This window comes from Stegostoma tigrinum, chromosome 17 (genome assembly GCF_030684315.1).
Source record: "Stegostoma tigrinum isolate sSteTig4 chromosome 17, sSteTig4.hap1, whole genome shotgun sequence".
NCBI lineage: Eukaryota > Metazoa > Chordata > Chondrichthyes > Orectolobiformes > Stegostomatidae > Stegostoma > Stegostoma tigrinum.
The window spans coordinates 56,625,080-56,651,276 of NC_081370.1; the positions used below are offsets into that span (position 1 = coordinate 56,625,080).

At 40.7% G+C, this 26,197-nt stretch overlaps 1 protein-coding gene across 7 annotated transcripts in view; it reads right to left on the minus strand.

Annotated features, from left to right (window-relative positions):
- The window catches only part of LOC125459544 (growth arrest-specific protein 2-like), a 158,668-nt gene that overhangs the window by 53,257 nt on the left and 79,214 nt on the right, over positions 1–26,197 (minus strand). For 6 of the 7 annotated variants that reach the window (XM_048546102.2, XM_048546103.2, XM_048546106.2 and 3 more), the window contains exon 7: positions 3,457–3,564. In XM_048546102.2, coding sequence (XP_048402059.1) covers positions 3,457–3,564 — 108 coding nt within the window. Of the gene's footprint in view, positions 1–1,200; positions 2,093–3,456; positions 3,565–26,197 lie in introns of those variants that run through there. The other variant, XM_048546108.2, reaches the window with a different exon arrangement.

Genomic DNA, 26,197 nt, shown 5'->3' on the forward strand with positions numbered 1-26,197 from the left:
CAGTGTGACTTGTCAAACATCCGAAGCAATACAATGAAGTTTGAATTGTTAATCTTGTAAACTGTTTTACCTGTTTGTATTATGATGAAATTAAAAACATATGAATCTGTACAACCATGTATATGTGGTTACTGACCTGACAAACCTGCCTGCAGCCTAAAATATCTGCATTAATTATTACTCTCTGTTTCCTATCTCTCAGCAAATTTTGTATTCATGGTGCTACTGTGATTAATTTCAGTGTGAGTTTGTTTCATAGAATCCATCCAGTGTGGAAACAGGCCATTCAGCTTAACAAGTCCACACCAGTTTTCCAAACAGCAGTCTACCCAGGCTCACCCTCTTACTCTATACTTGCATTTCCCACGGTCAATCCACTTAGCATGCACATCCCCAGACTCTATGACCAATTTAGCATGGCCAATCCACCTAACCCACACATCTTTGGACTGTGACAGAAAACCCACACAGACATGGGGAGTATGTGCAAACTCTCCACAGACAATTGCCCGAGGGTAGAATTGAACCTGGGTCCCTAGCATTATGAGGCAACAGTGCTAGCGACTGAGCCACTGTGCTTAACAGACATGCTTGTGACATTATTACTATACCAAGCACATGACCTGAGCACATAAAACTCTCAGACCTCACGTTCACTGAAAGATGGATGAACTCGAAGCATGGCATGTTGATGGTAATGTGCTACTGTTTGTAACTGAACAGCTGAAGATTAGCTTGGACACTGAACTGCTGGTGAATGTAATGCATGTACATTATCAGGAGCTGCAGGAAACCTTGGCTAAATCTTTCAGTACCATATTACCGCATCTAAGCTCTTATGCTTCAGGTGCTAAATTAACCATCACCACATCAGGTATAAATACCCTGTTGGAGGCAAAGCCAATACCATGGTGGCAGATTAAAATTCTCTACCTAATAGCAATGTGGAAGTACCTCATGACATATACAGCACTGCTACAGTTCATGGACATAGCCCAACACCAGCACCTCATGGGAAAATGAAGGTGGAAACAAATTGTAGCCTGGTGAACAATCCTGAGAATTACTGTTAGAAAACGGGGTCCAAAACTGGAAAAACAGATGATTCTCTCTATTTCTATTTCTCTTAAATTTCTTTGAATGCCTCTCTTGAGCCGGTAATCTGTGGCTTCTGTGCACTGAACAGTCAACAATGTACACGTTTATCACAGTGGTAAATTTAATTAAACTTGGGGAGAATCAAAATGAAACTGAAGCAATTTGAGAAATTCAGAAATTGGACCATTCGACTTTTATTCTGATCCATCCAAATGGCAGCTGTCTACAGAATGACAACGAGACATTATTTGTCTGAACTGGAGTTAGTAACAAGAATAACAGTTTTAGCAAAGTTATGCTATATCGGAGTGAATGTTACATGCATTAACTTTTGATAGTTTTACCATTCCTTTGAGCGCCCCGTTGGTCTTTGCACTGCTGACTCATCATGAGTCATGTCTGTGTTATACCAGACACAAAATGAATATGGAAACCAAGATTAAGATATGCTGCTATCTTACAAAAGAAGTTGAAAAAGTTTCAATCCCTTCTGTTATAAATTATGTACAGGGTGTTTGAGTTTGATATTGATACAAACAAGATTAGCAGAATTGTGCTGTTCCCGCAGGGAAAGATTCTTTTCTGTATACATTTGAATCTTGGTTGTTAGTAGATTATTAATTCACCAGGCTCCTCTTATTATTAAAATAAATGACAAATTCAGCTGCTTCTTAAGAGTCAAGATTTGTAAAACTAATTGAAACAATTAAGCGCCACTATAGAATTTGAATTTACCAGAATCATCATGCAATTTGTCAGGTTGTAAGATTTGTCCAAAGCTGCAGAAAGTTTCAACTGATCGTGCACAAATTAATTTTAACTAAGTTTAGATCAGTTGTGACTGGTGCTATTGAACTTCATATCCATGTCTGATTTAATACTAAAATACATTTAAAAATGTATGCTATCATGACGTTCGTAGCTGGTTGCTATGGAAATATTTTCAGTAAGAACGTTTGCTGGTACTGTATTGAGATTCTTCCATCTTCATTTTCTAAAAGTGGGCCAAATAAATTGAAGAATTAATTGATCTGTGGCTATTTAAAATAAAAATTGTTAATAACTTGCCATTATTAATGAATGGTATTGCCTCTCACATCTGAAGATTTTCAACAATAGAAGATTTTCAATAATAGATTTTCAACATTTGATGGAAACCTGAAACTAAAACTTTGCATAACAGAAAATATTACAAGTCAAAAAATAGTTAATCGCAGAACTGTTACAGTGCAGAGAGAGGTCATTTGGTCTATTGTATCTGGACCAACTCTTCAAAAGAGTACTATTACTGAATGTAAATCTGTTGCTTTTTCACTATACCCTGCGCACTACTTCCATTGAATTTGACCCAAATAATGAGTATTTTCAATACCTACCTCATCAGCTTTGCAGATAAGCAGCCAAGTCCCTTCCAGTCATTTTTCCGTCTGGGGATTATTTATTCTAGGATCATTCAGTCCTCAGTCATTAGAAAGGGAGTTAATTGACTTGTTAATGGAAAAGGAATGGAATGCTTTAACTTCCAGGAAGTTCAGCTTGGGTTTTGGAAAAGGAGTATAAGGCAGAGATAGCTGATAAAATGGTTTCTATCTTAGTGATGAAGAAATTCATGAGTTCATTGTATTTGTTGGAGGAGAGGGTGAAAGACATTGAGATGTTTATGGTAGATGGTTGGTAGAATAATATCTATTTCAGACATCTACAGTTTACATTATTCATGCTTATTACGCATTTATCTATCAGTTGGAAAGTAAAACTCCATTGAATCATTGACAAATTTTAAAACCTCAACCTGAGAAGGCTCACCTTGTTGCATCATTTACCAGTTTATAAATCAAGTGATTTTGAAGTCAATATATGTATTGGTTATTGACTTTATATTTACAGGGCAGTTTGCAACATAACCTGATTTGAGTAATAATTATTTTACATGTAATAAACCTTGATGATACACAAATAAATAAGATTTGATCACATTAAGCCTGGCTGGAAACATAAGCAATAGTTCGTAGTTAAAAAGCTAACATCAACTATACTGCATCAAGCAGTCCTATGCACTAGTCTATTTTAATATATAAATCCTCATTAAACCACAGAATTACTTAGTTCATAAAACAAAGTTCATGTTACCTGTAATGTAATATGCTCTCCTGCATGTATACAGATTATGCAAATTGTCAAATTAGTGTAGAAAATTTTCAACTCTGAATGCTCGCCTTGGCTATCATCCTTGTAAACTTAGTAGTTTGTAATCAAATAAAGCTTTCCTTCGCATTGTCTGCCTTTAACTCATTTGTATGCACGGGTTAATACAACAAGCATGCTTTTTTCTACAAAAAAAATTTCAAAATATTTTACCCGAATGAATAGGATCTTTTCTCCAACACGATATCGTCCCTGGGATAGACGCTCCACTGAAAACTTATTGGGGCATTTGCAAGGAGGATCTTGTGAAATTTGTTTCACCTAAAATGAAACATGGAAAATATCAAAATTCACATACCTTTAAGGAAGCAATCATTTCCTCTCATTTAAGTTAAGTAGAGGGAGAGGAAGGGTTCAGGAGAAAGGAAACATAGGCATTGAAATCAAAAGATTACAGCAACATTCTAAGGCATCTGTTTGTTTACAGTGTGATACCCATGATGGGACAAGAGGTCTAGGGTGTATAAGCAAATAGAAACAATAGCAAAGAGTTTTTTTTGAGAATTTAACAAGGAGAATTGATAAAGGGGAACCAGTAGACATCATATTTTTGAATTTCCAAAAAGTGCTTGATATGTTATTGCTCAGAAATCTATCTAATGAGATAAGAATCTATAGTGTTGGCAACAGTTTGTTAACATGTATATAGGATCAGTTAATTAATAGAAGGCAGACAGTTGGGATAAAGGGGAGAGCATTTTCAGGATGGCAACCTATAGCTCACAGAGTGCCATAGGGAATAGTCCTCCGGCCACAATTATTTATATGTATTAACGACTCAGATGAGGGAAGTGAATATACCACAGCCAAATTTGCAATAACACAAAAAGTACCCGTGGAGCCAACTCGTGAGAATAATGCAGAGTCTGCAAATAGCTATAGGGAGGTTAAGTGAGTGTCAGAAACTTGACAGATGGAATACAATACGGGAAAATGTGAAGTTATGCCCTTTGATGGGAATAATAGAAGAGCTGAAAATTGTTGAAATGGAGAAAGACTGCAGAAAGCTGCAGCAGAGAGGGTTTTGTTGCGTATGAATCACAAAAATCCAGCATACAAGTTCAATGGATAATGGGGTCAGCAAACAGACGATTGGCCTTTATTTCAAAGGAATAGAGTAAAAAATAGGGAAGTCTTACTAAACGTATACAAGGCATTTGTCAGATCACAGTACAATAGAATAGAGAACAGTAGAATCATTCATAAAAAAGAGGCCTATTGAGTCTGTCCCCTTATCTAAGGAAGGACATAGTGGTATAGGAGGCAGTCCAGACAAGGTTCTCTGGGTTGATCTTAAGTTTGAATGGATTTTCTCATGTGGCAGAGATTAAAAGAATGAGAAGAGACCTTATTGAAACAGATATGATTCTTTGTGTGCTTGACGTGGTAGATGCTGAGTGGTTGACTCCCCTAGTGGGAGAGTTGAGGACCAGGGGCCTTAATTTTAAAGAAGAAAGTCATCTCTTTAAGACGGGAGATGAGAAAGAATTTCTTTTTGCATCGGGTCATTCAGTCTGTGGAATTATTTACTGCAGAAAATTGTTGAGGCAGGAAAGGTGAGTTGATGATTGTTCTATTAGGAATAATGTAGAGGTGATATGTCGGACTGGGTTAGACAAGGGCAGAAGTCACACGACACCACATTATAGTCCAACAGATGTATTTGAAAGCACAAGCTTTTGGAGCACTAAAGGAGGACCAAATGATCAACATTGATCATTTTAAATTAGTAAAGTATGAAGCAGATCTTGAATGTTGCTTTATTCAACATTTTGTGAATTCTGAAGTAAAGCACATATGGCCCAAGTACTCTGCAGGCATATGAAATGATTTAAATTATCCATAATTAACAACTTGCGAGCAAATCTTTTAAAGAAATAATGGCTAGAGAGGCAAAACAGATTTTTTGAATTTTTTTGGACAGAAATTTGAACAGAAAAAAATCGAAGTTTATGCATGCCACATGTTCGGCTGATATCTTTGTTTTAAAGAAGTATCTTGCCTAGTTTGTTTGTTGTCACTCTACACTCATGAATATGTGTGTCCAGTAGGAAGACATTCAATGGAAATTAAAAGTAGGAATATTAGCAAATTTTTTTTAAAAATTACTCCAGGGATGCTCTGACCAGCTCTCAAGCTTTGAACCATTCATGCCTAAAATCAGCTAATACAATACAAACAATATGACACATTTAGCCACTGATCAACTAGGGATATTGATTCTAGCCATTTCACAAGGTAATACCTGCAAGTTATCTGTGGCACGTGAGTGATTTTCAAGAGGTTGCGAGCATTTAAATCCATTTTTAAGGGATTTTAGCATCCAAAGTTATTCTTAAAGTAACATTTCGACACGTCATTGATTTTACAGCTTTTTTCTAAATTTTATTGCACCATGTTGACTGATCCTGAACTATGAACTAATTTTAAACATTCCAAAATAAACATGAAACTCTAGATTTTGACATCCATTTGGCTTCAAACTAAACAATACGGAAGCAAATGAATTTTGAGACTTTACGTTGATAAAGGAGGAAACGGTGCATTCCAAAAATCACAAAGCCAGTCATCAATTTTTGGTATTTGATTCTGTCACATAAATAATTGTAAAACAATGTTGAATTACATCATCTAATTTTCCAGTTCTAACAGTAAAAGAATAATTAAACCTTCCAATTTTGCAAGCCACAGGCTAACATCAATCAGGTGACAGTTTAGCTCCTGGAGTATTAGTCATTCTCCATTAACTATGTGTACTAGGTTTCAAAAACCCTTATACAATCCGTGGGCCTCTGGCTATTTTGTTCTTTTTGATTTTGCTGATTTTGTTATTTTTTATTTTGCTACTAATTCACAGAAAGTGGATGTCTCTGGCTTGGCCATATTTTATTGCCCATCACTAACTGCCTTGGAGAAGTATATGGTGAGGTGTCTTCTTAAAATGCTGCAGTCTATGTAGTGTACGTATGTCCACAGGGTTATCAGGGAGAGAATTTCAAGATTGTGACTTAGTGATAGTGAAGGAATAGTGACATGGTTTCAAGTCAGGATGGTATATGCCTTAGAGGGTAACTTGTAGGTGGTAATGTTCTCATACATTTGTTTCCAATAAACTTCTTGACAGCAAGTGTTTTGACAGTGCTTTCTAAGGAACCTCGATGCAGTGTTTCTTATAGCTGGTATGCACTGCTGTCACTGTGCGTAAATGGTAGATGGAGTGAATATTGAACTTGTTAGATTCCCTACAGTGTGGAAACAGGCCCTTCAGCCCAACAAGTCCACTCCACCCCTTGGAGCATCCCACCCAGACCCATCCCCCTATAACCCACACACCCCTGAACACTACGGGCAATTTAGCATGGCCAATCCACCTAGCCTGCACATCTTTGGACTGTGGGAGAAATGTTAAAAATAGTTTTGAAGTAACATCATATGGATCCAAATCTGTAACAGCAAAAAACATATGTTGGAATCACTAAGGATTTTTCTCACAGTAAGATTTGGATATTAACAGAGGACAGGTTAGTGGAGAGGGGCGAGTTTGGAATAGGCAACCTGCCATTTCAGATTTCTTTGACCGCTGTGAAACTTATTGCATCTGGATGTGCATTTTGGTCATAGAGTCCTATAGTGCGGATACAGGAACTTCGGCCCAGCTGCTCCAAAATGTCTATCTATGCTAAACCCATTCTCTGCATTTGGCCCATATCTTTCTAACCCTTTCCTATCCTTGTATTTGTCAAAATGCCTTTCAAATGTTGTTACTGTACCCACCTCAACCACTTCCGCTGGCGGGTCATTCTGTATGCATAACACCCTATTGTGAAAAAAGTTATTCCTCAGGTTCCCATTTATTCTTTCCCCTCTTACCTGTAACAGATGCCCTCTAGCCCTTGATTCCCCAATATTGGGAAAAGACTGAGTGCATTCACCCTATCAATGCCTCTCATGATCTTATACACTTCTATAAGATCCCCCCTCAGTCTCCAATGCTCTAAAGAAAAAGTCCTAGCTTATGCAACCTCTAAATTAGTCCCTTGAGTCCTGGCGACATCCTTTTAAATTTCTTCTGCAATCTTTCCAGTTTAATAATATCCTTTCTCTAGCAAGGTGGCCCATACTGAACACAATACGCCAAGTGCAGTCTCACCAATGTCCTGTACAATTGTGACATAACCTCCCAACTTCTAACGCAATGCCCTGACTGCTAAAGGCCTGTGCGCTAAAAGCCTTCTTCACTGCCCTGTCTACCTGTGACTCCACTTTTAGAGAACCATGCAACTGATCGCCAACATCCCTCTGTTCCACTAGACTCCTTAAGGCCCTGTCATTTACCAAGAAGCTCCTACCTTGATTTGACTTTCCAAAATGCAACACCTCACATGTATCTGTATTAAACTACATTTCCTGGCCCACTTCCCCAGCTGATCAAAATTCTGCTGCAATTTCTGATAACATTCCTCACTTTCCACAATGCCACCTACTTTAGTGTCATCCGCAAACTTACTAACCATGCTTCGTACATTCTCATCCAAATTATTGATATAGATAACAAACAGCAATGGGCCCAGCACAAACCCTGGCACCACTTGTCACAGGCCTCCAGTCCGAAAAGTATCCTTCCACTGTTACTCTCTGCTTCCTACCATCACGCCAATTGTGTATCCAATTTGTCAATCTTTACCGGACTCCACAGGCTCTAACCTTCCAAAGCAACCTACTATGTAGAACCTTATCAAAAGCCTTACTGAAATCCATTTAGACACTGTCTACTGCCCTGCTCTCATCAACCTTTCTAGGCACTTCATCAAAGAACTCTAACTAATTTCTGAGGCATGATCTCCTACACACGAAGCTATGCTCACTACTCCTAATCAAACCCTGTCTTTCTAAATGCAACTTTATCCCTCAGAATCTTCTCGAATAACTTACCTACCACAGATGTTACACCAACTGGTTTAAAATTCCCAGATTTTTCTTTGCAGCCCTTCCTGAATAAGGGCACAGTGATCATGTTTGGAAGGTGTGTGAGGAATGGGAAGACCGAACCTCCACACTGGTGAGGTGTCCCATCCTGAGTGTAACCGATCTCTGACTACAAGATGGCTTCAATCCCTAAAACAAGGAGCTTTTTTTATAGGGGTTCTAAAGGAGTTAGTGGGATGCTCAGGGGGCATGATGGGACCACTCCTGTTCCTCCTAGCCAACAAGCAAGCCAGTAAAGGCACCTTCACTCCGAAGGTGACCTCACTTCATTTCAGCAGGCAGGTTTTCAAAGCCTCCATGGTCTATTGTAAAATCTGTAAAGAAGGTTTGGTCAGAGGATGCCAGCCTCATTTCAATATTTACAACACACTTCCTGGAAACAGTTCACCTGCCACCCTTCCACCACTACATCTGGAAATGGGCAGGTTTTTGAAATCTTAATGTCTTATCTGCGCCCCGAAGCCCATTTGCTATGTGTTGCAAGGTCTTGGCATGGCATTAGTTTCCCTTAGGCATTTACACCTGGGAGAGAATGATGTGAAAAAAAATGCAACTCCACAGTCTGCACAGGCAATATGACACACTTCAAAGCTTGCACAGATACAATAAACATTGAGTTACTAGCTTAATAGATACATCTTTAAATTATGTTAAATTGTAAAGGCCATCTGAGCCTATATAACGTGACCCCTGAATTCTTATTTAGAACATAGAACATTAGAACATTAAAGCACAGTACAGGCCCTTCGGCCCTCGATGTTGTGCCGACCTGTCATACCGATCTCAAGCCCATCTAACCTACACTATTACATATACGTCCATATGCTTATCCAATGACGACTTAAATGTACCTAAAGTTGGCAAATCTACTACCGTTGCAGGCAAAGCATTCCATTCCCTTACTACTTTGAGTAAAGAAACCGCCTCTGACATCTGTCCTATATCTTTCACCCCTCAATTTAAAGCTCTGCCCCCTCGTGCTCACCGTCACCATCCTAGGAAAAAGGCTCTCCCTATCCACCCAATATAACCCTCTGATTATTTTATATGTTTCTATTAAGTCACCTCTCAACCTTCTTCTCGCTAATGAAAACAGCCTCAAGTCCCTCAGCCTTTCCTCGTAAGACCTTCCCTCCATACCAGGCAACATCCTAGTAAATCTCCTCTGCACCCTTTCCAAAGCTTCCACATCCTTCTTATAATGCGGTGACCAGAACTGTACGCAATACTCTAAGTGCGACCGCACCAGAGTTTTGTACAGCTGCAGCATAACCTCTTGGTTCTGGAGCTCGATCCTTCTATTAATAAAAGCTAAAACACTCTATGCCTTCTTAACAGCCCTGTCAATCTGGGTGGCAACTTTCAAGGATCTGTGTACATGGACACCGAGTTCTCTCTGCTCATCTACACTGCTAAGAATCTTACCATTAGCCCTGTACTTTGCCTTCCGGTTACTCCTACCAATGTGCATCACCTCAAACTTCTATTCACATTCCCTCATCATTCCACCGTTATGATAATTCACATTAAATTTACTGCTAAGTCAGTCAAAATAGACTATGAATTACTTTAACAGCTTGAACATGATGCCTGACATTTCTCCAATTATCGCTGACACTTAAAATCTTTGATGATAATTTCATTACAAATTTGTGTATTAAATATCAAAATATCTGACACAGTAAACATTTCCCATCAGTAAAATACTATTTTCTCACATTTTGTAACAGTTTTATGTTTAAAAGCATGTAGCTAAGCACTATTGGTTCAATGAATATGAAATGTAAAGCATTGGATCTGGCATTTGATAGTTAAACTCATGGCCTTTCATTAACATGCTACCTGGCAAATTTTCATGGAACTGGCAGCTGTATGGTACTTCAATTAGGTCAGTATTTTCAACTTTAGTTTGAAAACAAAAGTGTGAAAGAGGATAAAAGACAGACCAAAATCATTTCGTGAACTGTTTATCTAGCAAAATTCCATGTTAGGTAAAAGTTTGAATTCATGGGTCATTCAAATGATTTTCTCTTTCTGTCTGGTTGGTAGTTGAATAGAATTTCTCTATTTTGTTTAAGCCAAGTAAGCAGATGGTAGAACTTGAATATTTTATAACGAAAGAGCTGTTGCCAAAGCTTCGAGCACACTTAGGGTTGTTCCGCAATTTCTGTCAATTACAGAAACATTAGACACTTTGATTTGGATCTTGCAAACATCAGCTGATTGAAGACAGTCTACACTCTGCTATGAAAAGTCAGAGGTAAGCATCATTTGATTTGGTCAGTCAGTAATTGGGACATACAGCCTAAGTACTTTCATTGTATTAGTACTGAAACTCATTAACAAAACTGCTTAATTGTGTGACAGGCAAAGGATCTTTTAGAGCTGATGGAGACATCCTTTCAATAAAACAAAATTCACATTGCCACTGCACAGTAGTGTGGAATGGCCTGCTTACACCTACTGTTCAAATGATCAAATAGCTTCAGCAAAATCACTTTTTTTCTCATCGGTTTTCAAATGATTATGTTGAATTAGGCAATGTTTTCTGCAAAGGCTGCAACTATTGCAATTTAATATTGCCAGGATTTACTAAAGCATTGTCGACCACTAATGAAAAAAAGCTAAAGTACTCAAGGTCAGAATTTATTTGGGGATTGCTGTTCAGACAGATAGGTCAATGAAGCAAAGGCAAATAAAGGAGCAGCAACTCCTTTTGTCTTGTGTTCATACCTGTCCTTATCCAAGAACTCACATTTATGGAACATGACACCTACAAATGATATTTAAGACTTTTTCACAAAAAAAGATTATCGCTGAGATATGTCAGAGCCTGCAGATGGCCTAGATTTTGTGGTCAGTAGCAAACAAATGAAAGTCTCAATTTGTTATGAATACAGTTGCCCAAAGACTTGTGTGTATCTTTGACTGGAATCTTGCTTAGAATCAGATATCCAAACCAACATGTAGTCTTTAAAGAGAATCTAGAACGTACGTGAACTGGGCAAGTAACAATGTGTTACTTCAACCAATCTGGTTGAATAATCCCTACTGATGTATGCAATGTCTAAATGAGGAAGTCTTACTTTAGAATATTGAATAGAAAGTATAATCATGAACAGAATGTGACATAAGCACATTAAAAAAATGAGATTGAGAGAGATAAAGAGGTAGAAATTAAACAGTCTTTTATTTTATTCGAAAAGGACTACAATAATGAAATCTGAAGGAATGAGGTTTCACATTTTTAAAAATCAATTCTTCATGTGAAAAGGGTTGTTTGGCAGTACTTATGAAGAACCATATTATTAAAAATTCACATGTGTTTGAATGGGGAAGCAACAACCGTTTCTGCTATATTTATAAAAAATTAATAACTGAAGATAGGAATATTTATTTCAATGTCAAGTCAATCAATGGCGTATCAAAGAATGTGGAAGCACATAGCAAGCTGAACAGAAACTTCCAAAATATTCAGATGTTACTGTGAATGAGTGGACATTAAATGTTGCTGTCTGATTTAATACGTATATCCTGATCAAGTCATTCTTAGCGCAAAATATGTCAGAATATCTCAGAATGCACAGCTGGTTCTATAGTTGGGAAGGTTAGTGGCGTATTTTGCTTTAAGCTGTTGCAGCCTTTTGATTTCCTTTCATTTTAATTGTTCCTTTATAAAGAAAGATTCCTAAATCTCAAAAGATCCTCAGTAATGGCATTATTTTAGTCTCATTAGGTAAAGAGAGCAATTTGAAGAATTCAATGTGATGGAAGGTAAAGCCAGCTCAAAAATGCTCATAAGCAACGTATTGTCTTCCTGATTCTACAGTTTATATGGCTTTAGTCAGAGTTAGTAGACTTATGAGACATTCTGCAGATTTTCTTGACATTCAAGAACCATTTATAGATAGTAGGAACTGCTGATGCTGGAAAATCTGAGATGGCAAGGTGTAGAGCTGAATGAAGAAGGGTCTAGGCCTGAAACGTCAGCTTTCCTGGTCCTCTGATGCAGCTTGGCCTGCTGTGTTCATCCAGCTCTACACCTTGTTATCACAGTTTAGAGATATTCAAATAGTTGTGGTGGCTTTTAAGCATCCTATGATGATGTTCTAAGAAAAGCATGCTTCCTGTGCAACATCTGTCATTTGAATATCATGAGGAGAAATATATTAATTGGATATTTATTGCATTGCTGTCACTGGATTTTGCTGCATGTGAACCACTGTCAAATTTGCCTATAAACTTCTAAATAAATCCTAGTACAGGAAGAGTTTAAGCCATATCCAAGGAATTTTGAAGAATTCAAACGGAGAACTGCAAGTAAAATGTGTTAGCTGGTTAACATATGTGAGTCCGGTGAGACAGTTGGTGAAAGGCATCTGAATCCAAACTAATTTAAAGAGCTGACAAACATGAATGTACTTTTGTAGGAAGGCTGGTGCAATTATAAAATTCAAGATAAAAGATAACCTTGGAAAAATTCATGCAAACCAGCAGATCTAAAAACCAAAAGGGTAGACATATCAGGAGTAAGAAAGAGTACCAGAACTTTGATATGTGAACTTCATTGGTCAGAAGTGCCAATCACGTAATCCAACCAGACATGCACTTTACAGAGCTGTAGAGGGATCAAGCTAACGGCAATGTATAAATGTCCAGGGGATAATGATACTTCATTGGCTTTAAAGCATTTGCTCCAGAGCCACTGATCTTTTTAATCATAGAATCCCTACAGTGCAAAAGCAGGCCATTCAGCCCACCAAGTCCACACCGACCCTCTGAATGGCATCCCACCTAGACCCATCACCTTATTCCCCGTAGACATTTCTCATGACTAATCCACCGAGCCTGCACACTGGACCCTTTAGCATGGCCCAGTTAACCTAACCTGCACATCTTTCAACTGTGAAAGGAAACCGGAGCACCTGGAGGAAATTTATGCAGGCGCAGGGAGAATGTGCAAACTCCGCACAGACAGTCACCCAAGGCTGGAATTGAGCTTGAGTCCCTGGCACAGTGAGGCAGCAGTGTTAACCCACTGAGCCATGATGCCACCCAAGAGACCTCCCACCCCCCACCTCTTTTAAGAGATGCGCGGCTAGCATTGAAATCTGAGTACAGAGCTAGAACAGAACGTTTAAACAGTCGTATACGTTAGATCCTACTAGATCAGTTGATTTTCTAAACATTAATCTTATCACTCAAACTTTGCTGCCTACAAACTTCTACTTTTTAGTCTACAAATTTCTCAAGAAAATTACCTTCTTGGGTGTTTGAAAGCTCAGAGACAATGAGAATTTAACTTTATAGAGTGTGTGGCCCATCAACATCCCCAAACCCACCACCACTACTCCCTTAGCTAAAAAAAGCTTTGTAATTCTGCCATTGCCTCACATCTCTATGCAGCTCAAAATTTTTTCTAACTCAACTTATGCAAAAGACATTGGGACCTTTTTTTTTTCAAATCTCTGTCGCTATAACAAATATCCCTTACTAATGAGATGACCATTTGATTATAAAATGTGAGGCTGGATGAACACAGCAGGCCAAGCAGCATCTCAGGAGCACAAAAGCTGACGTTTCGGGCCTAGACCCTTCATCAGAGAGGGGGATGGGGGGAGGGAACTGGAATAAATAGGGAGAGAGGGGGAGGCGGACCGAAGATGGAGAGCAAAGAAGATAGGTGGAGAGGGTGTAGGTGGGGAGGTAGGGAGGGGATAGGTCAGTCCAGGGAAGACGGACAGGTCAAGGAGGTGGGATGAGGTTAGTAGGTAGCTGGGGGTGCGGCTGGGGGTGGGAGGAAGGGATGGGTGAGAGGAAGAACCGGTTAGGGAGGCAGAGACAGGTTGGACTGGTTTTGGGATGCAGTGGGTGGGGGGGAAGAGCTGGGCTGGTTGTGTGGTGCAGTGGGGGGAGGGGATGAACTGGGCTGGTTCAGCCTGCTCCTGCCCCACCGAACTCATCTCCACCTATCTGGACTCCATTTTCTCCCCTTTGGTCCAGGAACTCCCCACCTATGTCCGTGACACCACCCACGCCCTCCACCTCCTCCAGGACTTCCAATTCCCTGGCCCCCAACACCTCATATTCACCATGGACGTCCAGTCCCTGTACACCTGCATTCCGCATGGAGATGGCCTCAAGGCCCTCCGCTTCTTCCTGTCCCGCAGGCCCGACCAGGCCCCCTCCACCGACACTCTCATCCGCCTAGCGGAACTCGTCCTCACACTCAACAACTTCTCTTTTGACTCCTCCCACTTCCTACAGACTCAGGGGGTGGCCATGGGCACCCGCATGGGCCCCAGCTATGCCTGCCTCTTTGTAGGTTACGTGGAACAGTCCATCTTCCGCACCTACACAGGCCCCAAACGCCACCTCTTCCTCCGGTACATTGATGACTGTATCGGCGCCGCCTCTTGCTCCCCAGAGGAGCTCGAACAGTTCATCCACTTCACCAACACCTTCCACCCCAACCTTCAGTTCACCTGGGCCATCTCCAGCACATCCCTCACCTTCCTGGACCTCTCAGTCTCCATCTCAGGCAACCAGCTTGTAACTGATGTCCATTTCAAGCCCACCGACTCCCACAGCTACCTAGAATACACCTCCTCCCACCCACCCTCCTGCAAAAACTCCATCCCCTATTCCCAATTCCTCCGCCTCCGCCGCATCTGCTCCCACGATAAGACATTCCACTCCCGCACATCCCAGATGTCCAAGTTCTTTAAGGACCGCAACTTCCCCCCCACGGTGATTGAGAACGCCCTTGACCGCGTCTCCCGCATTTCCCGCGACACATCCCTCACACCCCGCCCCCGCCACAACCGCCCCAAGAGGATCCCCCTCGTTCTCACACACCACCCTACCAACCTCCGGATACAACGCATTATCCTCCGACACTTCCGCCATTTACAATCCGACCCCACCACCCAAGACATTTTTCCATCCCCACCCCTGTCTGCTTTCCGGAGAGACCACTCTCTCCGTGACTCCCTTGTTCGCTCCACACTGCCCTCCAACCCCACCACACCCGGCACCTTCCCCTGCAACCGCAGGAAATGCTACACTTGTCCCCACACCTCCTCCCTCACCCCCATCCCAGGCCCCAAGATGACATTCCACATTAAGCAGAGGTTCACCTGCACATCTGCCAATGTGGTATACTGCATCCACTGTACCCGGTGCGGCTTTCTCTACATTGGGGAAACCAAGCGGAGGCTTGGGGACCGCTTTGCAGAACACCTCCGCTCAGTTCGCAACAAACAACTGCACCTCCCAGTCGCAAACCATTTCCACTCCCCCTCCCATTCTCTTGATGACATGTCCATCATGGGCCTCCTGCACTGCCACAATGATGCCACCCGAAGGTTGCAGGAACAGCAACTCATATTCCGCCTGGGAACCCTGCAGCCATATGGTATCAATGTGGACTTCACCAGTTTCAAAATCTCCCCTTCCCCCACTGCATCCCTAAACCAGCCCAGTTCATCCCCTCCCCCCACTGCACCACACAACCAGCCCAGCTCTTCCCCCCCACCCACTGCATCCCAAAACCAGTCCAACCTGTCTCTGCCTCCCTAACCGGTTCTTCCTCTCACCCATCCCTTCCTCCCACCCCCAGCCGCACCCCCAGCTACCTACTAACCTCATCCCACCTCCTTGACCTGTCCGTCTTCCCTGGACTGACCTATCCCCTCCCTACCTCCCCACCTACACCCTCTCCACCTATCTTCTTTGCTCTCCATCTTCGGTCCGCCTCCCCCTCTCTCCCTATTTATTCCAGTTCCCTCCCCCCATCCCCCTCTCTGATGAAGGGTCTAGGCCCGAAACGTCAGCTTTTGTGCTCCTGAGATGCTGCTTGGCCTGCTGTGTTCATCCAGCCTCACATTTTATTATCTTGGAATCTCCAGCATCTGCAGTTCCCATTATCTCTGACCATTTGATTATAGCTGCTGAGGTGTCAACAACTGACAGTTAAGAAGGTATAAATTTAGACACAGAAATTTTTTTTGTCATTAAAAAGTAATCAAAGACCTAATATCCTAAAGAAGCTACTATATTGTCTGGCCTCAAGCTTCTACTCGTCTTAACTGAGAGTAAGATTATCAAACTTAAAGCCAAAGCTGAGTGGCCAATTTTCTCTCTTCCCCTTTCAGAATGTAGTGACTCCTCAGTGCAGTATAATTTCATGGTTATTGGCTTCCCAAACATTCTTCATCCATTGTTTCTTATTTGTGGATGATCCTTGACAATGAATGTTATCATACTATTTAACAGGGTCAGAGCTGAGTCTATCTTGTTCTCACTGACTTTCCCGTATGCTCACTTTGAGCAGAGGTTGCATGATAGCACTGAGGAGAATAAACCTAGACTAATTTTGCTTCTAGTTGAAAAGAGGCATTCAGGCCAATTGTAACTATCTCTAGTTTCATTTCCACTGATAAAGAGCTAACAGCGCTGAATTTGGACCAAAACAGAGACTTCCAAAGTAAGTACCACTCAGCTGTTCAGTGCGTAGACTTCATGAACTATGAGATGTAGGTGCGGAAGTAAGCCATTCAGCCTATCAAGTATCCTCCACTATTCAATGAGATCATGGCTGGTCTAATAATTCTCAACTTCCCTTTCCCTCATTTTCCCCACTACCCTTGATTCCCTTACCAAGCAAAAATCTGTCTATCTCAACCCTGAGTATACTTAATAACCCAGCTCAACAGCCTCTGTGGTAGAGAATTCCAGATTCACTACCTTCTGACAGAAAGAACCCCTCTTCATCTCTGTATCAAATGTGCAACCCTTTATTTTGAGATTATTCTCTCCGGCCCTAGCCTCTCCCACAAAGGGAGGCAACCTCTTCGCATATATCCCTATGAATCTAGTAACTTTCAATGTGGTCATAGATATTGTCATCTTCTAATGTACAGCGCTCTATCATTTCCATTATCATCTCTCTGAAATTGGATCTGAACGTATGACCTTCTTACTGAGACAGTAATGACCCTCAGCTATTGTGCTCCTGAGATGCTGCTTGGCCTGCTGTGTTCATCCAGCCTCACATTTTATCATCTTGGAATTCTCCAGCATCTGCAGTTCCCATTATCTCTGATACTATTGTTAAGATCATGCTTGTTTGCTGCATTCCATGTTGATCAAGTCACTGTGCAGATGCATTGGCATCGCAGTGCTTTCTGTTAAATATGTGCACTTTTAAATTGCATGAAAATTTTCTAGAATGTTGTGCACATTTTCTCTGTGATGTTTCACCATATAACTGATTAATAAACTGATAAACTGATTAAATGTACCATAATGCAAGATTCCAAAATTAAGCAAAGCCTGAGAATATTTACCATAGCATAATTTCAGACAGCTACTTATTTATACTACGCACTCTCACTAAGGATTAAGGATGCACAGATTAAACAGTATTGTCTGAGTCACTCCCATTCATTTTATTGTGGTGCTGATCTCCACAAATCCAAAAGGACAAAATTCCTCTAAAGCACCACCACAGGTCTTTCATTGACTTGTTCCAACCATTTCCCCTCCTCAATTGGCTGACCAAAACAGGTTAAAAGCTGCTAGTTCTTGTTAATTCACTTTGAGTCCAATCTATTCCCAGTATGTTTTACACTCTACAATGGGAGTACTACAAGATTAGTAAATCAGTTGGCTTTGCTTTGCAGTGTAAGATGTTTACAATCCTCAAGGTGTGTACAGTGACTGGATATCAGCTATTTAACCATCGTGAAGAACCTTGTGAGTTAGTTGTTCCTATAAGAATGGTCAAAGCTGGAAAAAGTAAAGCATGTGGATGGACTACACAAAAAGACAAGGACAGCAGATACATGAAATCACCACCACCTGCAAGTCTGCCTTCAAGATACACATCATTCTGACTTGGAAATATATCACTATGCCATCACTTTTGCTGGGTAAACATCTTGGAACTCCCTCCCTAACAGCACTGTCGAGTCCTTACAGCACAAATATTGCTGTGAACTGAAAGAAGGAAGCTCATCTCCACCATCTGAATTGGGGATGACAATAAATGTCAGCCCAGCCAGTGATGCCCAAATCCCCGACACAGTTAAAAAAACAGGTGAGGCTCAAAAGTAGGAAAGTTCCAATTCAATCGTACAGAGTCTTAAACAATATCTGCAGTACTGTGTACAGTTTTGGTATCAAGGATATTCAGCATGGGAGGGGTGCAGTGCAGATTTATCAGAATGACTTTAAAATTCATTCATAGAATGTGGATGTCACCCACTAGGCCAGCATTGATTGACTGGAATGCAGTTAAGAGTCACTGTGCGTCTGGAGTCAGAGGCCTGGTGAGGATTGCATATTTCTTTCCCTAAAATACCTTTGTGAACCAGATGGGTTTTTCATGACAATCAACGGTGGTTACATGGTTGTCATTAAACAAACTTTCAATTTCAGATCTTAATTGAAATCAAACTTCCAAAACATTAGCTGACATTCTGAATACAAACACGGTGGCATTACCATTGTGACACCACCTTCACTTAAACCAAATTTTGAAGGATTGAATTATGAGCTTGTGTTGTCTCATCTTGGTTTGCATTCCTACTGTGTTTAGAATGTAGAGAATGAACTAATTGAGGTGCTTAAAACAATGAAATTGTTTAAAACTATAATATCTCTGCATCTGTATTATTTCTCCCAGTGGGGAAATCCAGACCAAGAAAACATAACATTGAAATTAGAATGAGGTAATTTATAAACAAAATCAAGATTTTTTTTATTTCCCAAAGAGCCCTGAAAATTGGAACTCACTTCAAAAATTGAAGATGTTTCAACTGAAAGGATCGAGTCTGTACTTAGCATATATTATTTGGTAAGGATGGATAGAATGGACAAGGCACACCTACTGTTCCTAATGGAGAGAGTAATTACAAAGGAGTATAGATTTAAGGTGATTGGAAGAAGGATTAGAGAGGACATGATTTTAAAAACCCCATTACCCAGAGTGGGGAGAGCATCTGGAAGTTGCTACTCAGTTTGGTGTTGAAGTGGAAATCCTCAATTCACTAAAGAGGAAATTGAATCTGCGTATGAAGGGCTGTAACCTGCAAAGCTATGTACAAGGTGTTAGTAAGTGGGATTAGAATGGGCAGATAATTTATTTGGCCAATGCAGACAAGATGGGCTGCATGGCCTCTTTCTGAGTTGTTACTTTTCTAAGGTTCTACAGTTTTCAGGCTAAGTGATCTGGATTAAAGATAGACAATAATATTATCAGTCAAATTTAATTAAATTATGGACAAGGTTCAAGGAGCTGAATATTTCCATTTTTCGATTCCAGTTCCTTGATTCCATCATGGAATTAGAATTTGCATTCACATCCTCTGGATTAGTAATCCAGTAACTATCTGAGAGGTCTCCAATGTGAAGTGTACATTCCAAGTTAAACCAGTCTGAATCAAGTACACAAATGCTGCCTGAGATCCTAACGGTGACCATTTTGTTAATATTAATAACTTCCAGGTTTTCGTGACCCATTTTATTCCAGGCACATGTGCAGCAAGCTTAATTTTACAAAGCACTAGATTCACTTTCTTTTCTGAGAATATCAGCAAGAATTCAATTGTAAGTAACAACCTCCAGTACTTATTGCCGATTTATCTGAACCAGACTTTCATGTAAGTACTTACAGGTAAAACTCATTAAAATTTTGAATCCACATGCCATACTTCAAAAGATTTTAAAATTAATTTCTGGCTTCACTGAGGTCAGAACTTGATATAATTGAAGGATTTAGGTTTGAAATCTGGGGATAACATTAGCAGGATTCTGTCCAGATGACTTATGGGATCAGAGCTGAGAGTGAAGACCTAAAGACAGTTTTCACTGCAGATGCAATTTCCAAACATCTGGATTCATGCTGATCTTTATAATTGAAAGTTACTTTTATACAGAATGGAAGTTAGAGTTTAATTCTTCACAGAATATACTGGAAAAAACACAGCAGTTCAAATTTGTTTGCACATGTCTACTTTTCAGTTAAAACTGGTATGAAAAGAGCCAATACAGAGTGCCACGAATGTGTACTCAGTGTGGCATGAAAGGGCTTGCATGCACTATTGGTCAAACTGTGCTGTACTCAATGTTTCCGTCCAGTACATCAATGTTTCATTTGGAAGAAATCTTTGGTCCTTTGGATGATGAGATAGCAGGAGGTGAACAGGCAAATCTTTATTGCAAGGCAGGTCAACTATTAAGGTAGTGAAAACTTCTCACAACATACAAGTAATTGGCGAGACTGCACCGAGACAACTATGCACAGTTTCAGTCATCTTCGTGAAGGAGGGATATTGTTGCATTGGAAGCAGCTCAGGGGAAGGCTCATGTCAGATCCCGGGCAACAGGATTGTTTTTCTTTATTCCCTTTAATTTTTATTTAGTCATGGAATGCAACTTCTCTGGCTGGGTTAATATTTGTTGCCCATGTTGAGTTCCTTTGGGAAGATGAACTGTCTTATTGATCCGCTGCTGCCCATTTGTTGTAGGTAGACCCAGTAATCTAAAAGGGAGGCATTTCATGATTTTTATGCAGGACAGTGAAGGAATGATGGTATATTTCAAATCAGGATGGTGACAGGCTTGAAGGGCAACTTGCAGATTGTTGTATTCCTATATATCTGCTGCTATTGTTTTTCCAGATGATAGTGGTCATAGGTTTGGAAAGTGCAGTCGAAGGAGCTGTGGTGAATTTCTGCAGCAAATCTTGTAGATGGACACACTGCTGTTGGGGGAGGGGTGTGGTGGAGGGAGTGAAAATTTGTGGATGTAGAGCCAATCAAACAGACTGCTTTACCCTGGATGGTGGTGATAATGGGAACTGCAGATGTTGGAGAATCCAAGATAATAAAATGTGATGCTGGATGAACACAGCAGGCCAAGCAGCATCTCAGGAGCACAAAAGCTCACGTTTCGGGCCTAGACCCTTCATCAGAGAGGGGGATGGGGTGAGGGTGTTGGGATAAATAGGGAGAGAGGGGGAGGCGGACTGAAGATGGAGAGAAAAGAAGATAGGTGGAGAGGAGAGTATAGGTGGGGAGGTAGAGAGGGGATAGGTCAGTCCAGGGAAGACGGACAGGTCAAGGAGGTGGGATGAGGTTAGTAGGTAGGAAATGGAGGTGCGGCTTGGGGTGGGAGGAAGGGATGGGTGAGAGGAAGAACAGGTTAGGGAGGCAGAGACAGGTTGGACTGGTTTTGGGATGCAGTGGGTGGAGGGGAAGAGCTGGGCTGGTTGTGTGGTGCAGTGGGGGGAGGGGACGAACTGGGCTGGTTTTGGGATGTGGTGAGGGAAGGGGAGATTTTGAAGCTGGTGAAGTCCACATTGATACCATTGGGCTGCAGAGTTCCCTGGATGGTGTCAAGTTTCTCGAGTACTGTTGGAACTGCAGTCACAGTATTATTGGGCTCGTCTAATTCAATTTCTGGTCAATAGTAAGCCTAGGAAGTTGATTGTGCAATTCAGTGCTGGTTACACCATTGATATCTAGGGACAACGGATAAAATTCTTCCTTTTTGGACACAGTCATTGCCTGACAATTATTAGCACCTCAGTCACTTGTCACTTCTTAGCTCAAGACTTGTTGCATTTGGACGTGGAGTGCTCAGTATCTGAATGGTTGTGAATGGTCCTAAAGATTGCACAATCATCTGCACAACATCCCACTTCTAACTTCATGATATAGAATCTGTTGCATTTGTACTTTGTGTGTGTCTGTGTTTTGGAATAAGGGACCATGCTTCTAATTCTTGATTATAATTTAGAGGTTAGCCAGTGTTTTCCACTTCTTTTAAAAGTTAGTATTTTACAAAGAACCGATGACTTTGAGTTCATTAAACATGCCTGGAAAAGGTCTATTTTCTTCGAGACAAAAGGGAATCAATTGGCCATTTCGTTATTGAACAAACTTTTATACAAATGTGGCGAAGATTATGTCACTAGTTAAGAAGGTCAACAGGGAACTACAGACTGGTGAGCTGACATCAGTGGTGGGCAATTTGTTGGAAAGGATTCTGAAAGACAGTATGAAGATAACACAGTGTGGACTTGGAGGAACACAGTAGGCCAGGCAGCATCAGAGGAACGGGAAAGCCGATATTTTGGGATGAGACCCTTCTTCATTGAGTTATAATCCCTCCTCTGATATTGGCCTCTGTGGAGTTATTTCAGTAACTAATTCATCTACAATCTGTACCACCAGTTCCTTTAAAACCATAGGGCGCAGGCCATTTGGTTCTGGGGACTTTGCAGCTTTAATATCCCCTTTCCAAACCTCTTTGCTTTGGTAATGGTGATTGCTCAATGCTCATCCCTCCTTACCACATCTTCATCTTCGATTCTCTTTGAGGTATTATCCATTTTCCACGATTAAAGTCATAAATTACCCATTCAGAGCTGCTACTATCTATTTTTTTTCATTATCAATTCCCAGACTCAATCTCTAGGGAGCAAAATTAACTTCAGTTACTCGTTCCTAATGAAATACTTTTAGAAATGTTTGTTTTGATATTGTGAGTTAGCTTTGTCTCTACTTATTGTTTCTTTTTTACTTCACTGGTCATTCTTTGCTGGTTCTTAAAGTCTGCCATGCAAAGTAAAAGCACATGGCATAGAAATTACCATTCTGGCTTGCACAGAAGTTTAGCTGGGCAGCAACAAACAGAGTGGATGTGTAGAAGAATATTTATCTGTTTAGCAGGACAGGACAAGTAGGGTCCGTCAGGGATTGGGCTGGAACCTCAACGTTTTACAATTTATATCAATGACTTAGATGAATGGATTGAAGGCATGGAAGTTACATTTACAGATGACACACAGATGGGTAGGAATATGTGTTGTGAAGAGAAAATATCAAGTTTGTAAATAGGTATATGTAGGATGCATGAGTAGGCTCAAGTCTGGCAGGCAGATTACATTGTGAGAAAATATGAAACTGCTCACTTTGGCAGGAAGACTGAAAATGAAGAATTCCAAGGTGCAGTGGGGTCTAAGTGTTCTGGTCGGTAAGTCACAGGATGTTAGTATGCAGGTACACAAAGTAATTTAAAAAAAACTAATGCATGCTATCCTTTATTACTGGGAGAGTTGGCTATAAAAAGCAATAATAACAGAAATTGCTGGCAAATCTGGTAGCATCTGTGGAGGCAAGTCAGAGTTAACGATGCAGGTCCAGTGATGGTTCTTTAGAACTAGCGACTGGACTCAAAACAATAACTCTAATTTATCTCCACTTGGCGTTAAATTTTGTTGCGAGCCCTGCTGAGATTTTCCAGCAATCTCTGTTTTTTAGACATCCAGCATCTGCAGTACTTTTGGCTTTTATAAAAGCAGCAAATGTTTTGCTTTGTTTCTGTAGAGTGCTGGTGAGATTGCATTTTAAACATACAGTCATAGAGTCATTGAGTAATACAGCATGGAAACAGACCCTTCAGCCCAAACTGGTCCATGCTGACCATGGTGCCCACTTAGCTGATTCCAATTGCCTACATTTGGTCCATATCCCTGTAAATCTTTCCATTCCTTGTACCTATCCAAATGTGTTTTAAATGTTGCTCAACCAGTTTCTCTGGAAGCCCATTCCATATACATACCACTGTCTGTGATGAAGTTGCCCCTCAGGTCCTTCTTAAATCTTTCTGCTCTCACCTTAAACCTATTCTCTCTAGTTTTCAATTCCCCATCCCTAGGAAAAAGACAATATGCATTCATCCTATCTATGCCCCTCATGATTTTATACACCTCAATAAGATCACGCCTCATTCTCCTAAGTTCCAAGAAATGAAGTTCTATCCTGGCCAAGCTCTCTTTATAACTCAGGCCTACTAGTCCTGGAAAAATCCTCGCAAATCTTCTTTGTACACTTTCCACTTTAACTATGTCTTTCTTGTAAGAGGTGACAAAAACTACACAATATTCCAAGTGCAGCCTCACCAATGACCTCTACAACTGTAACATAACGTCCCAACTCCTATATTCAATGCTTTCACTGATGAAGGCCAGCATGCTAAATGCCTTCTTCACCACCCTGTCCACCTGTGATGGTGCTTTCAATGAACTATGTACTTATACTCCTAGCTCTGTCTGTTCTGCAACCCTCCTCAGGACTTTACCATTTACTGTATAAGTCCTACCTTGGCTTGACTTCCAAAGTGCAACACCTCACACTTATCTGCATTGAATTGCACTTGCCAATGTTCAGCCCACTTCCTCATCTGATCAAGATCCCTCTGTATTTTTGATAACCTCCCTTGTTATCAATGATACCTCCTAATTTTGTATCATCCGCAAACTTAATAATCATGCTTTGTACATTCATATCGAGTTAATTTATGTAAATAACAAATTACAAAAGTCACAGCACTGACCCCTGTGGCGCCTCACTAGTTGCAGGTTTCCAGTCCGAGAAACAACCTTCAACCATCACCCTCTGTTTCCTACCACCGAGCCATTTTAAAATCCAATTAGCTAGCTCTCCTGGATCCCCTGCAACCTAACCTTCATGATTAGCCTGCTGAGCGAGATTTTGTCAAAGGCCTTACTAACGCCCATGTAGACAACATCCATTTCCCTACCCTCATCTATCCTTTTGGTTACCTCTTCAAAAAACTCTAAAAGATTTGTCAGACATGACTTCCCACGCACAAGTCTGTGACGACTACTCATAATCAGACATAAGGTCTCCTTATTTAAGGAAGGATGCAAGTTATTTGGAGGCAGTGCAGAGGAGGTTTACTAGATTGACATCTGTAATTAAATGGGTTATCTTTTGAGGAAAGGCTGGGCTTGTTTCTACTTCAGTTTGGAAGAGTGAGGAGTGGCCTGATTGAAGAATGTAAGGTGCTAAATAGTTTGGATCAAGTGGGAATGGAAATTCCATTTCCACTTGTGGGTGAGTCCAGAACTAGCAGATTCTAATTTTAGCAGTTGCCTTTTTAGGGCTTTGGTGGGGTCATTGAGTACCTTTAAGATGGAGGTGGATAACCTTTGATTCCCCCGTCAAATAAGAATTTATCAAGGGTAGAAGAGAATGTGGAACTCAAAACACAAATAGATCAAGCATGATCTGATTAAATGATGAAACAGACTGAGGCACCTATTTCTGCTCCTAATTCATTTGTTTACACATCCAATTCTCTAATCCACTACGAATCTTCATGCATATGTACAGGTTTCATTCAATTTAATACGAACATTAATGTCCTTAATCATGTACGATGCATCCTTCTGAGCACCTGTTCTTTATCTTTGCTGTGCATTATTAAATATCTCCTCAAATGTCTGCCAGTGCAATTCTACTTTCCCCCCTTTCAAATTAGTTTCCTAGGTCAGCCGAGCCAGCTCTGTCTCTATATGGTTTACTTAATTTTAAAGCTAAAGTCATAGATTCACACTTCTTTCTTTCAAACTGAACATAAAATTCTTTCATGCATGGTCATTGATATCTAGAAGGTCCTTTGTCATGACATTATTAATTAATCTTTTCTCATCATTGAGTACGATCAACACTGAAGTCTAGGCGTGAAACATCGGCTTTCCTGCTCCTCTGATGCTGTTTGATCTGCTGTGTTCATCCAGATCCACATCTTGTTAAATGAGGTTGATAGGTTTTCACATTTTCACATGTGAAAAACGCCAAGGAATATGGGGATATTGCAGGAAAAAGGTGTTGAAGTAAAAGATCACCCACGATCTCGGTGAATGATTGAGGGTGTTTGAAGGCCTGAATGGCCTTCTCCTGCTACTATTTCTTACTGGCACATTATCCAATCATAATTTATGCTGTGGCTATTTAAAAAATACCCTGGTTTGACCCCACTTGTTGCACTGTGAGGAGACCTGGGTACCACACCTTAGGAAGGGTATATT